We start from the raw sequence: 13,925 nt of genomic DNA on the forward strand, positions 1-13,925 counted from the left end.
CAAAGTCCCTTCTCATCGTGGTGGAAATCCGTAATAGATTTAGCAAATCTATTTTCTAATCTAAATCAAGTTGATTTAGACTGTTCTGCCAGTTTCGTTGCCACATGTGACTCCTCCTGACCTCAGATAAATTGAAATGTCCGTGCGATCTCTGTCCTGGCACGGTGCCGCGTGCTGCGGGGTCAGAGCAGCTCTGCTGGGGTTGAGTGATGTGGTGCTGGTAACCGGAGCTAAGGAAGCCTGTCCTCTGGCTGCTGAAGCTTGTCTGGGAGGCTTCACATTCCTGTCTCTCTTACCCAATTTAACATTAGGTTTGACTTTACTCTTTCTTGGCAGCTGCTACTATTAAATGTTTGTATTTTGGTAGCTTACAAAATTCGTGATCTGGGTTGGAACCTTGCCCGAGGTGAGTAAAAGACAGTACATAGAGCTGACAAACTAAAGGTGGCCTGCGACACTGTAATGTCCTGAACTGAACACTGATGAAGACAGGAATAAATGGTTATTATGTTGGCACCCAGCGTACAGGGAATATCGAGAACTTGTTTTGCATGGCAGAGCATGTAACTTCGCTGGTTTAGATAATTCTTTTTCTAAGAAATAAAAGAACAAGTGATTAAACTCATTGGAGCTTTTTAGTGCCGTGGTGTGCCAAAGGTATATTTGTGAAGACTTCTGTCCTGTATGCATTCCAGCGTACCTACAGGTACAAATAGTAAGTTAGGAGAGTAAAAACTGTATTTCAGTTCATGCTGCTAAAGAGGAGCACAGATCTCCTGCATATATTACAAAATTACTGAGGTGACGGCCTGAGTCTATATTTTTAAGATCTGGATCTGATTCTTGTAGGGTGAGCTTACACTAGACGGGCAGCACCTCTCAAGGCACTGGGGTTTTTCTTGTTCTTGATACTATTTTTAAAATGCTTGAGGAGTTCAAGTAAAGATGTTAAGTGTTTTTGTCTTCCTTGCTTCTCTCCCCTACTAGAAATATTTTATGTAATGTCTTTTTACATTGTAGGTAAAGTCCAGCTGAGTCTTTATTGCTGTTAGTAGCCAGAACACCCAGGGAGGAGTAAACTGTTTCCCCATAGCATTCTCATGGCAAAAATGGGATGCATACAGAAAATTGTTTACTAGTCTGGAAAAGAGAGTCTCAGAATATGAACTGCCATATTATCTTGCCTGATAGCATGCAGTGTTGCTGGCTGAATTACTGGGCTAGCCATCTGTGCATGTTGCTTTTATAGTAGCTCCTGACTTGTGTGTTCAGAGACTGAGAACATATTTCAAGGATACTTTATATAGACGTTGCAGATTTTTTTTGTTTTTTTCTGGTTATTAGTAATATATGCTTAATATATAAATATTGGAGTGAGTCTAACAACTAACTATTCTTCCCTTCTCTAGGCAGTTTCTGTGGAGCTTCCGACTCCCAGGAGAGGCTCAAAAAATTGATCGTATGATGGAAGCTTTTGCTTCACGCTATTGCCTTTGTAACCCAGGCGTCTTCCAGTCTACAGGTTAGTCACGGCAAACAATAGGAGTTCTTAAGTGTGTGTATGTATATATTTATTTATTTTTGGATCATATATGTTCTTCTACATCTGATGCAAGGAGACAATGGCCAGTTTGGAAGTTCAGGATAAAATAATGTGTGAAATGAGAAATTTCTGAGAACTGAGAAAATGCAACACGTTTTTCCTCTGTGTAGCAGAGAGGTTTCCATCCTGCTTTTTCTTACACAGGATCTTGCACTTGAATTCTGGGAGAATTTACTATAATCATAACCATGTCAAGAGGCATGATAAGATCTCCTTTGTCATCGTTTGATATTATTCAGTGGTACTAGCCACCTCGCGTATGCCAAGAAGTGGGGTCGATGTCATTTTCAGTCTGTTTAACTGCAGTTCCAGGGTTATTTTGAACAGACTGTTCTTCCTCTTTGGAGAAAAGCTTTGGAAGTACTTTATGTAGGATCAAGTCTCTTATAAGATCTACCAATATGAGCTGGGTAAAGTCTGCATGCAGAGAACACTTTGCCCAACAGCATTGCAGTGTTTCAAGCAAAATGTTAATTTAGTGTAATAGCAATGATTTCAAAGAGTTTAAAAAATAATTCGTATTCTTTTGTACTGTCTTTCTCATGCTGGCTTTTAATTGGAATTGTTACATATTTTTTCTTCTTAGGCTTATTTCAACAGTTTAAAGAAAGATTTGAGACTTTGCTCTTGTGTACAGTGTTTAGGATTTTTTGACTACCCGTTTCTGTGTCTTTATCAGTCAGGATGAGCTGTATGTTCATTTTACAGGTTTGTGTCACCGCACAGAGAAAGATAAATCTTATTTCAAATCTTATTTCAGATACATGCTATGTGCTTTCATTTGCCATCATTATGTTAAATACCAGTCTGCACAACCACAATGTAAGAGATAAACCGACAGTAGAGAGATTTATTTCTATGAATCGTGGAATTAATGAAGGTGGAGACCTTCCAGAAGAATTGCTGCGGGTAAGTTAGACTGGGTGAGACCAGGCATTGCTTTGGGGTTTTAACAGGAAACTTAGAAGCGTGTACAACAGTTCTCAGGCAAATTTGTCAAGGGAAAGGAAGAAGAACATTTTCTAGCACTCATAACCGTCTGAGCAGCCAAACGAAGCGGTTTCTGATAATCACAGTTGCTTGGGGCTAGTTCTCCCCATGTTCAGTCTTTCGTTGAGGAGAGGAGATTCCAGAGAAAATACTCTGTATTTTTCTCAGTAGTTTGCTGATGGCAAAATTCTTGTGAAATTGGCTTATGAAAAAAAAGTAGTATTTCTGGATAAGCCAGAAAAAAAATAGTAAAAATTGTTGTTTTGTTACTGCCTCTCATTTCTTTCCATGTGTCTTGTGGAACCTCCTCCTGTCCCTTCAGATACCAATAAAAATACTTATTTCTTTAAGACAGTGTGATAGCCTAAACCGTTTTCTAAAAACAGATTCATTTGGCAAAACTTGTACCAAATGAGACCTGAGCCTCAAACCTTTGAAATACTGAATGCTGAAGTTAAAGAAAAAATGTCTTTGCTAGGAGTGCTTATAAAGTCTGTAAAAAGAGACACTTGTTTATAGATGAAGTGGTTTAAAATCAAACTTAATCAAAGTATTAAACAGCAAAACAGTAAACTGAGATGGGATGGTCCAGAATGGTGTGGACAGTATTTCTTGTGCCTTTTATACAGATAGTCTGAGAAGCAGTAAGGTGTCCTGGTTGCATTTTCTGTTAGACATTTATTAACGAGCTCTTTCTCCTCTTCTTTTTTTTTTATTCTTCCAGAATTTATATGAAAGTATTAAGAATGAGCCATTTAAAATTCCAGAGGATGATGGAAATGATCTAACGCATACATTTTTTAATCCGGACAGAGAAGGTTGGCTGCTGAAATTAGGTTAGTTCTGAGGGCAGTTGTTCTGCTGCTGTGTGTGTGGGGGTTGTTGGTGTGTTTGCTGCCTCCCTGTCCGCCCGCCCCTCCTGAAGGTCACGGGATTAACGATGCCATTAGTATGGGAAAATGTACCAACCGAAGGAAGTAACGCCTTTACATGTGAAGGCTGTTAATTCTTATTTTGTGTGTCCAAATTAGCAATCTTGTTTCAAACTTCGGAGTTTTATTTCTGATACATGAGAAATAAAAACTCATCCACAAAAAGGAAAGCCCTATGGTATTTACCACGTGCTGTGGCTGATAAATATCCTCAGTCTCCATAAGGTCATCTCAGAAAACTCTGTGATACTTCAACTCAGTTTTCTGTGTACAAAAAAAGGATTTCTCTTCAAATAGTTATTTTTGTATGTCTTTATTTTTCCATATTATTTGTGAGTTTCTCTTGGTTTGGTTTTGGCTATGATTTTTTAATGAGTGGTTTAAATGTGCCTTCTTGTTTTCCTTATGGCCTATGACCTATCACCTTTCTGTTCTGTGACTGGCTGTCTCTGCTTATTCTGCGTTAGGAGGTACGTATCTCATTGCTTTCCAGCCCCCTCCGCTTCAGTTGCTCATTCTTTTGTTTTCTTAATCCTTCCTCCTGATTGTTTTTATTTCTTTTTTTTTTTTTTCAAATCAAATTTATTGTAGCATTTTGCTTTTACACTCGGTGTCACTAACAATGTCATCAGTGGTACTCTAAAGGCTGGCACCTCGGGGTCTGGCTCACACATGAGTGTTCTCCTAAAGAAGAAAGTGTTTACATCTACTGCAGAAAAATAAAGATGACTATTCAGCATACCTTTCTCGTTCACTGAAGAACATAACGAGGGAAGAATGATTTCTACTGAGAGAAAACAACACGTCACCACTCTTGTAACGAAATTCCAGATTGATTTTGTAACTTGTACATCAATTAGATTAGATTATTGAAAGATTGATTACATTTGAACTATGCATTTATAAAAGTTGTTCTTTTCCCTGATTATTTTCCTTTTAAAATGACATATTTAGCTTACTTAACAGAATCTTAAATGAGCACCAAATTTAGGGTTGCAGAAACCTTTGCAGTCTCCTGGCACTGCAAGGTGGCCTCACTTACAGACTCTTTAAAATTGATGGGATTCACTTTTTCACTTGGGCCTAGGGATTATTTTTTTCCTATATAAAGGAGACTGAAATTTTATTTTAACTTTTTTTTAATGAAACAAACCTCTTTATATAAAACACCAGTACGCACTCCAGTAGGCCCAGTTGTTGGCCACTTCAGTGTATAACTGCTTGTTCCAGTAGAAGGACCTTTGCACTTGAGGATGGTGGCTGAAGTTGGAAGGGGAGGTGTGCTGGGGTGCACGTGAGGGTGAGCGTGGTGAAAGCGGAGCCTGTTAGAGCCTTGGGCCCATCTACTGATTGCACCTGGAGATCGGTGGTTGAGCTGGTGCTGGAAGGAAATAGATGTGAGAAGAGGGCATTTGGATTTCATTCACGTGCTCTCCCATGTCTTATTTCGACCTCTGCGCTGCAGAAGCTGTTCGGCTCTGACAGCTCTCTGTCTGTCTAACTGCAAAAATCGCTTTTTGATGTGCGTTGGCTCAGCCGGCACAATGTCAAAGATGACTTTGCAGCTTCTCTCCATTTTGTAGCACGAGGCGATAGCTGTCTCAACAGAAAAGGCTTTTGAGGTGATGTAGATAAAATGTGTTTCCCGGAGAAGAGGTTGGGTACAAGCTGTGTGTGTCTCCTGTGCCCGGTGCTCCCCTTGACTTGTGCATGAACTGAGAGTGCAGGCAGGAGCCTGAGCGTGTGCAGGGCAGTGACAGCATCCCTTGTGGAAGCACCTGTCAATAAAAGACATAAAAGAGATCTAATAAAAAATAGAGGAACAAGGAAATTGAAGCAAAAAGGTGACTGAAGGTGAGTGAGAGCTGCCAGGTACTCCCGCACAGTGCGGCTCTGGCACGGGTCCCTTGTGTCAGTGTGGATGGAGACGGTGCGCAGGAAACCCAGCAGTAAAAGTGTGTGGGAGAGGGGGGGTGTTGCACGTAACACTCCCATGGCATGAGGGTTATTTGCATAGGGAAATGAAGGGTGTCCAGAGGCCTCTGGTGAATCAGCCCGTGAAAGAGTGAAGCTGCCGTGAAAGACTGGGTGTTTTTCGGCAGACGCGGGCTGGCACAGGCAAACACACTTTGCTGGTTTGGATGCACTGACCAGAAGTAAACCCAGCAATGTGGTTTTTTTTGTTGTTGTTCTTTTTCTCTTTTCTCTCCCTTGAGTTTGCTATTTGCCAAGAGGCTTAAGCTGTATGTTGAGAGTGCTGTCTCGATCCACACTGTTTGCATTTTTACATCCCTTTCTGTTGGGAAACTCTAGTGAAATGGGTAGGGTTTCCTTCAGTTCTGGAAGACGCTGATATTAAAAGTTTCAGTATTGTTGAAATGCAAAGGAGACTCTGTTCCTGCGTGAGAGTTTGAGTGCTCGGTTGTGATAATACTTAAAAGTTGCAATAGAAAGTTTTATATAAAACTATAGATATGAGTAAGCAACTCACAGACCCTGAGTCTGTCAAGGCAGTATTTTGTATTTGGTGTTTCTTATAGTCAGCTCTTCCCCCTTATCTGCTTGTGCCCCTCTCTTCAGTGTTCCAGCTCACCGTCTTGATTGTCCTCTGGGCAGGAGATGGACCTCCTGAAACTTTCATGTAATGTAAAATCCATCTGTCCTGAGGAGCAGCCAGCCCTGCAGCCGGGCTCCGGGCTCCGGAGGGTGCGGAGCGCTGGTGGGGTGTGCGCTGCTCCGGGTTGTTCAGAGGGGACTTTGTGTGAGTCCCAGAGCCAAACCTGGAGCCAGAGAGCAGCGCTGGTTTTAGCTGTCTAGACTGGGCTGCTGCCTATCTATATACATCCTTATCTTGGTAAACCTAAACTATCGTTCAGTTCCACGTCGTTTGAAGCCTGGTGTAATGGCAATGAATGCTACGAGCCAGAATCCGAAAGCTGCTGAGGCTGAGTCCTGGCTCAGAGCAGCCTGAGACGTTATGAGCTTTTGGATATTCTGCATCAGAGTCGTTAGTGGTGTTGGGACCAGGGAATTTTCTACCATCCACTTTAAGGTGTTCCGAAATTGTTGTCTGGGCCCTCTGTCCTAACGCCCGCGTTGCAGTCCCTTTGCTCAGGGAGGCGTTTCCTTGCCGAAAACAGCTTCTCTTGGCAAATAGCTTGGTTTGCATAATATTTTCATCTAGTTAGGGGGAAACTGTGACATTATTCCACCAAACGGGAGAGGAAATGATTCAAGCCAGACACACGATTGTGTTAATTTCTTCTCCCAGTCAGACTGGGATTTGGAGACTGTCCAGGAGCTCCATGTCCGGGCCCGTCCAGCTGGTGGTGCTTATTCCAGTGGCTCTGTCCTCGGGAGGAGGTCTCTTCTCCCCAAACCCAAATGCTGTCTGTGTGACAGTGACCTCTTTGCCTGCTGCCTTCACCCTTCGCCCTCTCTCCTGCTGAACGGGGTTCCTGCTGTGTCTGGGCAAGCCCTGCCCTTTGACGGCAGCTGGTGTTACCTGAAAGCCTGGTGATGTTTTTGTGCAGTAAAAATGTTAACTGGTCTCACCTCGGAGAGCAGAACGTGACTTAGTCGTGGCAGTGGCCACCGGGTTACGTGGCAAGAGGTCCCTGCCCTGGGCGGCAGCGGTGACTGGGCGCTGCTCAGGCGTCGCTCTCAGGGTGACTCAGGATAAAGTTCTCCAGCTTTCTGTTCTCAGCCCAAACACTTCCTCATTCCTGCGCCAGCCCTTAGTCAAGGTGCCGGGAATTTTTCTGGTGATTACGTGCCAGTTGGAATGTTTCTGGAGCGCTGTGTTGGAGGTCTGTCACACGGTCGCACTACGTACCACAGTTCTCCCTTCACTGTCTCCGGCTCACTCAGCCATTCATTCTGTCACGGCTCCTGCATCCCGCACTCTTCCGCCTGATTTCACCGCACCTGCTTGCAGATGGAGTTGTTCTTAAGATCCGTGTGCATGTAGTGGGAACACGAAGTTTGCTGGGAGCACTGGGTGCTGCAGTGTCAGGCTGGGGTCTGGTGTGGGTCACGGAACCGGGCGCAAGGGGGTATGGCGTGCAGCGAACGGGCTGGCGTCAAGGATTTCATAATATTCCTGGAGTCGCCCTTTAATATGATTTGGATTTCTGTATTAAAACAAAACCCAGCAATCTCAAGTAGAACAAAACGATTAAGAAATTATGCTTATGTCTTAGATTTAGTTATATGATGGATTAAATTGGGGGTCTTGTGTGTATTAATGGTACCTTCTTACGCAACTGCTTTGACATGTTGGGTTAATGAGGTGAAGCGGCTGCTGAGCGGGTGATGGACACACAGGTGGTGACACAGTCCCCAACTCGGATAACTGCGGTGGAACTGAGCCTGTGGACTAATGACACCTGACTGCTTTATCTACAGCTGCCTGGCCTGGAAATTAGTTTTACAAATAATGCAGTTGTGGAGTGCTAGGCGTGTTCCGAAATGGCCGATTGCAGAAAACCAGCTGAAGGAGCTGAGACAATGTTGGGCTTTTTCTAAAAGGAGCTGTTCCTGCGGTGTGACGTCGGCGGGTGTAAGGCAGAGGAGCTTTGGGGTTGCTGTCGTCTGAACTCTTAATCCAGGAAAAACTGGCATTTTTGAAGCAGTAGCCATTTGTTCTGTCGGGTGTCCTCAGGGATAGATTGACCCATGAAGTTCTTAAAATACTGAATGATGAAAAGTGACTAAGAATGGCACGTTTTGGCATGTCATTTGCTCCTTATTGATGACATCGTGTTTGTTCTGCTAATAATGTCTATAAGCATCTTAACGCACTTGATGCTAAATCTGGAAGTAGAGGTTCTGAAAGACGCGTGTGCCTGGGAGTGGGGTGGAAGGAAGGGGATAAGACGCCCTTCGTGTGATCCCCTGGGGAGCCAGGCTGTGGAGAGGAGCCCCGTTGCTGGTTTTGCTGGTGGTTTCTGGAGCCGGGGCAGCACCGAGTGCGTTTCTGAGGGCTGTGTGTGACATTCCTGGTGCGGTGAAGGCGGTGGCCTGGGCGGGGGGAGCTCTGGCTGGTGAACTGCTGCCTTCTCTGTGGGAGAGGAGGCGTTTCCAGCTTCACGCTCTCGTGGCTGTTCTGTGGCACAATTAGTGCTCCTCGGGAGTTTGGTCTCAGTGCAGGAGTCACAGGAAGGTGTTCCTTTACCCTCAGCTCATCTGTGCATCATCCATTTATGATTAATTAAGCTGTATTTTGAAAACCAAGCAAAACGAGATGACTTTGTTATCCCTTGCTGAAGCGGTGGCAGCAGCACCGGTGTAACGCAGCTGTGCCTTTATTGTAGGGGGAAGAGTGAAAACGTGGAAGCGGAGATGGTTTATTCTGACTGATAATTGCCTCTATTACTTTGAATACACAACGGTGAGTATATGTTACAGTGAACTTCATTGGTAATCAAGGTATTTAAGTGGTTAATGATGTGATATTTTCCTAATTTTTTAGGACAAAGAACCTAGAGGAATTATTCCGTTAGAAAATCTTAGCATAAGAGAAGTGGAAGACCCTAGAAAACCAGTAAGATATTTATATATTTTTTTTTTAAACAAAATAAGTAAACCATGTAGAACTCAGAGGTAGTGCTAAATGAAGATGTTTATTAGTTTTGGTTTGTTTTTTAAATTTGTTTCTTCATTTCTACCCTCCAGAACTGCTTTGAGCTCTATAACCCCAGTCATAAAGGTCAAGTGATTAAAGCCTGTAAAACCGAAGCTGATGGTCGGGTGGTGGAAGGCAACCACGTGGTGTACAGAATATCTGCTCCCACCCCGGAGGAAAAGGAAGAGTGGATTAAATCCATCAAGTGAGTTTAAAGTCTTAAATTTCTTCCAGAAGAGAAGTGTAAGCTCTTTTTGGAGTAAGATACTAAGAGAATTGTTATTCTGACTTGTTTGAAGCATTCTGATGCGGCAATATCCTCCAGGATTAATGACAAGGTACTTGGGGGTGACGGATCAAGACACGAGTCTCCCGTTACTGTTTGGTCCTGAGGAAATAGTGCTGCTCACTCAAAGGAGGAAAATGGGGATTTTACCCCTTTTTTTTCCCTAAGCAAATGTAAAGACTTGTGTGAATCGTCTTTAACTCTAACTTCATTAGATTCTTACTTCACATAAATAATTAACTTTTGTGACATGCGTCTTAAGCATGTTCATGTGCAGCTTTAAACTTTCACAGCTTGACTTTATCTTGGAAGGTTTATAAAGCGGACCCACGCTTAAAGAAATAAATAATGGTCAAGATGAAGGTATGAACTCTTAACAAATCACAGGTGAATAACATCTTTTTCTGAAGAAATATTTGTGATGTTTAGAAGTCAGCCATCTGTTATCTTATGAAGAGTGTGGGGTCATCCACAGAGAAGAGAGAACAAAATAGTTTTAGTTTTCAAAACCAGATATTTGTCACAAAACTGATGATTCCTTTTTTCTTTTCTAGAGCGAGTATCAGCAGGGACCCCTTTTATGATATGCTGGCAACAAGGAAACGAAGAATTGCAAATAAGAAATAGACATGATCAGAACTTGCCTACCTGCATCGGCCTGTAAATGAGCATACAGTTGGGTGATAATGTAAAAATTGGATAAACTAAATGAAGACAGCAACTGTAAATGTTATATATATACACTTTGCTATGACATAAAAACTTGGCAAGACCTTTCAGGGTAAATAGTTATTGACGTATAATTTGAACTGAGCTTCAAATCCCAGAGGATGGTTATATTGGAACTTAATGCAACTGAAAACACGGAAGCCTTGTTTTCACTTCAGTTAGTTCCAGCTCCAGTTTCCTGGGCTGTTGGAATGTCCGGTATCTGTTACCTGAGCGCCTTTCCCAGAAAAGGAGGAGTCTGTAAGACACTCACCTCTCAATAAAACGCAGCACCAGAAGTGGAGAACAGCACTTAATTTTTCTGTGAGCAGAAACCCCACAATCTCAGTATCAGTTTTCACGTCCTGTGTGTTTTGCAGGAAACGGAACAGCCGAGCGCGGCTTCCTTTAGGATTCGCTCTCCTGCCTGTACAGAAATAGCTTTTCTTCCTCTCGGAAAGCAGCTCGGCGGCAGCTGTGGCGGTGCCAGAGGGTTTGGCCGGGGTACCCCCAAACACAGGGTGGGAACCAGCAGCAGAGGCTCCCGTCGGGCCGTGGCACCAGGTACAGACCCGGGGTGGCGTTTGCTGGTTTTAGCCAGAGAGGCCGAGGCTCGTTCTGCCGGCTCCCGCGCTCGCAACAGGCGGTGATGTTTAGTTACTGCATTAATCTGCTTTTTATAGAGTAACATCCTTCTTATGTTTTAATGTGTTGTAGTTTAGTTAACACTAAATTGCTACTGAAGGAGGAAGGTGACGGGGCTTGCACGAGTTCAGGCTTTGCCTGTGAAAACACCCCCAAATAGTTTCACATGCATTTAATGTTTTTAAAGGGAAAAGTCAGGAAGGTGGAATCTTTCTGTAAGACGCAGCCCTGGGCTAAAGCAAGCAGGATTCAGTCCTGTGCTTGATAACAAACTTCGGACATACAGACAAGTTCAGTGTTTTTATTGCGTTCTTAAAGGCGATTTTTCAGATCTGTGCTTCAGCAGTTGAAATTGAAGAAATGAATAGACATCCTTATTTTTACTTAAAAAATCCAGATCTTACACGTGGATCCCTAGTGCAACCAAACACCCCCACAAGCACATGTCTCTCTTCTTGTAGTTTGTGGAAGATCTTTCTGTCCTGCTGAGAGTCTTCCAGTAGCACCTGACCTGCTCTGGCAGTTACTGCAGCGCTTTCCTATTGATAGCGCACACGCGGCTCTGGGGGAAGAGCCCCGAATTCCACATGGGGGGCAAAAAGTGGGGTTTTTTGGACCCTGCTGCTTCTGTTAGTACTCAGTTTTTCACAAACTCGTTGAACCCGAGCCGTGAGGGCTGAGGAGACCCAACACGCTGTCAAAGCAGTTCTGCTGGTTGCGTCCCGAAGCATCGATGCGCTGTGGGAAACGTGCTGCTCTGGAAAACGCAGACGTACCAAGTTATTCTGTTCCAGATCCCCTTGAACTGTGAGGGAGAGTCTGTTGGGTTGTTCCTGTCTCGCTGCTTTGCCTTGCTGTGCACGGGGTGTCAGCCCGCGAATGCTCCGCTTTGTTATTGCACGTTTGCAGAAAAGGCTGGGAGGAAAAGAACACAGTAAACTTTCTCGCAGCGTGGATTTTCCCCGGAGTGTGTGGAATCGCTTCTGCTCGGACGGGTGTCCAAGGGGGTAAAACTCAGCCAAAGGAGTAAAGTCCCTGAACGAGTACCAGTGTGGGGACGTGTTTGCTCAATGGAACACATTTAAACTCTTTATAGAAAGGAATTGAGCTGTATGTCCCGTGTTTGCGAAGCAGCGCGATGGCGGCGCTGCCGTCGCCTGGCCGGGGTCTCCTGTTCCCCAGCTCCAGGCTCTTCCCAGGCAGCTCATGGGGTGTTGCTTTCCCCAGGAGATCTGTAGCGCAAATAGTGATCAGCCAGAACCAGTGGTACTAATGAGTGTCAAGGTGAAAAGCAGCAAATAAAGTATTTCTGGAGAAATGTGAGATTACAAAAGCATTAAGAAGCCGTGAAGCACTTTTGTTTAATTCTTATCTCCTGAAATATCACCTTCAAGAAAGTCTATTTATTTAGTCGGGTGCGGGTGTCTGCCCATAAGCATGAAGGAAATGCCTGGAGAGTTCATTTGCTGTATTTAGTTTGAAGTTCTTATATCCGGCAGAAATAATTATTTAGAGTAACATGTAACTGAGGATATTATAGCAGGAAATATATTATTTCTTAGCATTAAAATGCAACATCTTAAACAGCTATTTGTGGTGCTCAATATATCTATTTAATTTACCAAAGCTAATAGAATAGCGTTCTTGTGTATGATAATATTTGATTTCAAATGTTCTTTGTAACAGTATTAACAGGGAGTGAAACCGGCCCAAAATTTCCACTGGCCACGAGGCCAGTAAAACGAAGTGGCTTGTGAAAATTTTGGCCAAATCAGGTACTATCCACGAGGGCGAAAAATCCCTCTCAACCTTTCCCTTTCTTATTGGGCTCTGAGTCCAGGGGTGGCTGCTCGGGCGGCCCCTCGGTGGCCTGGCGCAGTCTGCGGGGCTCGGCCACGCTGGGGAGTCCCGGGGGCCACGGGGGCTCCCTCCCCTGGGCTGGCCCTCGCCCCACTCCTCAGCTCTTCACCGGCCGCGGGAGCCACGAGCCCTTTGGCTGCTGCCAGCGGCCCCGGGCCAGCGCAGCCAGGGGGAACTGCGCTAACGCTTAAGCTCAGCTGGACTGACTTAAATTTTACAATGTTCTGACAAAATAAGCTCTACGTCACTTCACATTTTGAACCGTTTTGAACTGGTACAAAACCAAACCTTTGTAAACCAAGCAGCATTTATAATGCTTCCTATATAAAAACAATGCCTATTTTTAAGATTTATTACATATCTCTGTAGATATGCTTGCTGGAAAAGCTGGGTCTGGTGTAGACCAAATGCTACAAATTAAGACTTGTGGCTTCCCAGTTTCATTTCTATATTTTCTTGGAAAATGTTTCTAGCTAGAGTTTAAATATAAAATGTAAATACTGTACAGATATGTATTGGTATAAGTATTCCTTGGTGTACACAAGTGATTTGCATGACATGCTCTGTATCAATCATTGTTAAAAATGTGATGTTCTGTGTAAATCCACTGCAATATTAATGTTTTCATTTATCATTAAGACCTGTTGCTTAAATCAGGAGATTTTATCAAAAATAAAGTGTGAAACTATACTATTGTGTAGCTCCTCATTTACCAAGAACAGGTGGGAGGCAATTGCTGATACTTTTGGGGGGTTGGTTTGTGTGGGTATTTCTGTTAGAGCCCGAGGTTCGGTTCCGCAGCACGTGTTGGAGCTGCTCTTGTCAGTCAAAGGCCGCTCTTCCCTACCTTTCGGCACGGATTTAAATAACCAGGTTTACGTTTTCAGAGAGAAAAACCTTCAACTGCAAAATGGATGGTTTCGGTAAAGTCTGGGCATCAGCCCCTGACGAGCTGCTTTCCCCTGAGCCGCCCTAATTAAGGAGGTGTTTTCTGTCAGTCCCCTTCCATGACTTCGTTGAATGTAGGGAAGGGGCAACAGCATCTCTGCTCCCCAGGTAATTAATTAGACACCCCCACCCCCCCAATTAGAACTAGCTCGGGGGGCAGTTCAGGGGGATGTTGCCTCTGGAGCACTCGATCCGGGTGTTTACGCTCCTTCTGTACCTTCACACCAGGGTTATTCCCCAGACACCAAACCTTGGAGCCAGCGGACAAGAGGAAAAAAAAGCCAGATACAGGAGAGGTAGGTGGTTTCTTTGTCATGTTACTTTATG

At 44.0% G+C, this 13,925-nt stretch overlaps 1 protein-coding gene across 3 annotated transcripts in view; it reads left to right on the top strand.

Annotated features, from left to right (window-relative positions):
• The window catches only part of CYTH3 (cytohesin 3), a 48,679-nt gene extending 35,344 nt beyond the window's left edge, over positions 1-13,335 (top strand). For all 3 annotated transcript variants that reach the window (XM_074158822.1, XM_074158823.1, XM_074158821.1), the window contains 7 exons: positions 1,410-1,522; positions 2,364-2,512; positions 3,318-3,429; positions 8,841-8,917; positions 8,999-9,070; positions 9,202-9,356; positions 9,992-13,335. In XM_074158822.1, the coding sequence (XP_074014923.1) occupies positions 1,410-1,522; positions 2,364-2,512; positions 3,318-3,429; positions 8,841-8,917; positions 8,999-9,070; positions 9,202-9,356; positions 9,992-10,064 (751 nt within the window). In that variant the 3' untranslated portion in view covers positions 10,065-13,335. The remainder of the gene's footprint in view (positions 1-1,409; positions 1,523-2,363; positions 2,513-3,317; positions 3,430-8,840; positions 8,918-8,998; positions 9,071-9,201; positions 9,357-9,991) is intronic.
• Positions 13,336-13,925: the final 590 nt, after the last annotated feature.

Source organism: Numenius arquata, chromosome 14 (assembly GCF_964106895.1).
Source record: "Numenius arquata chromosome 14, bNumArq3.hap1.1, whole genome shotgun sequence".
NCBI lineage: Eukaryota > Metazoa > Chordata > Aves > Charadriiformes > Scolopacidae > Numenius > Numenius arquata.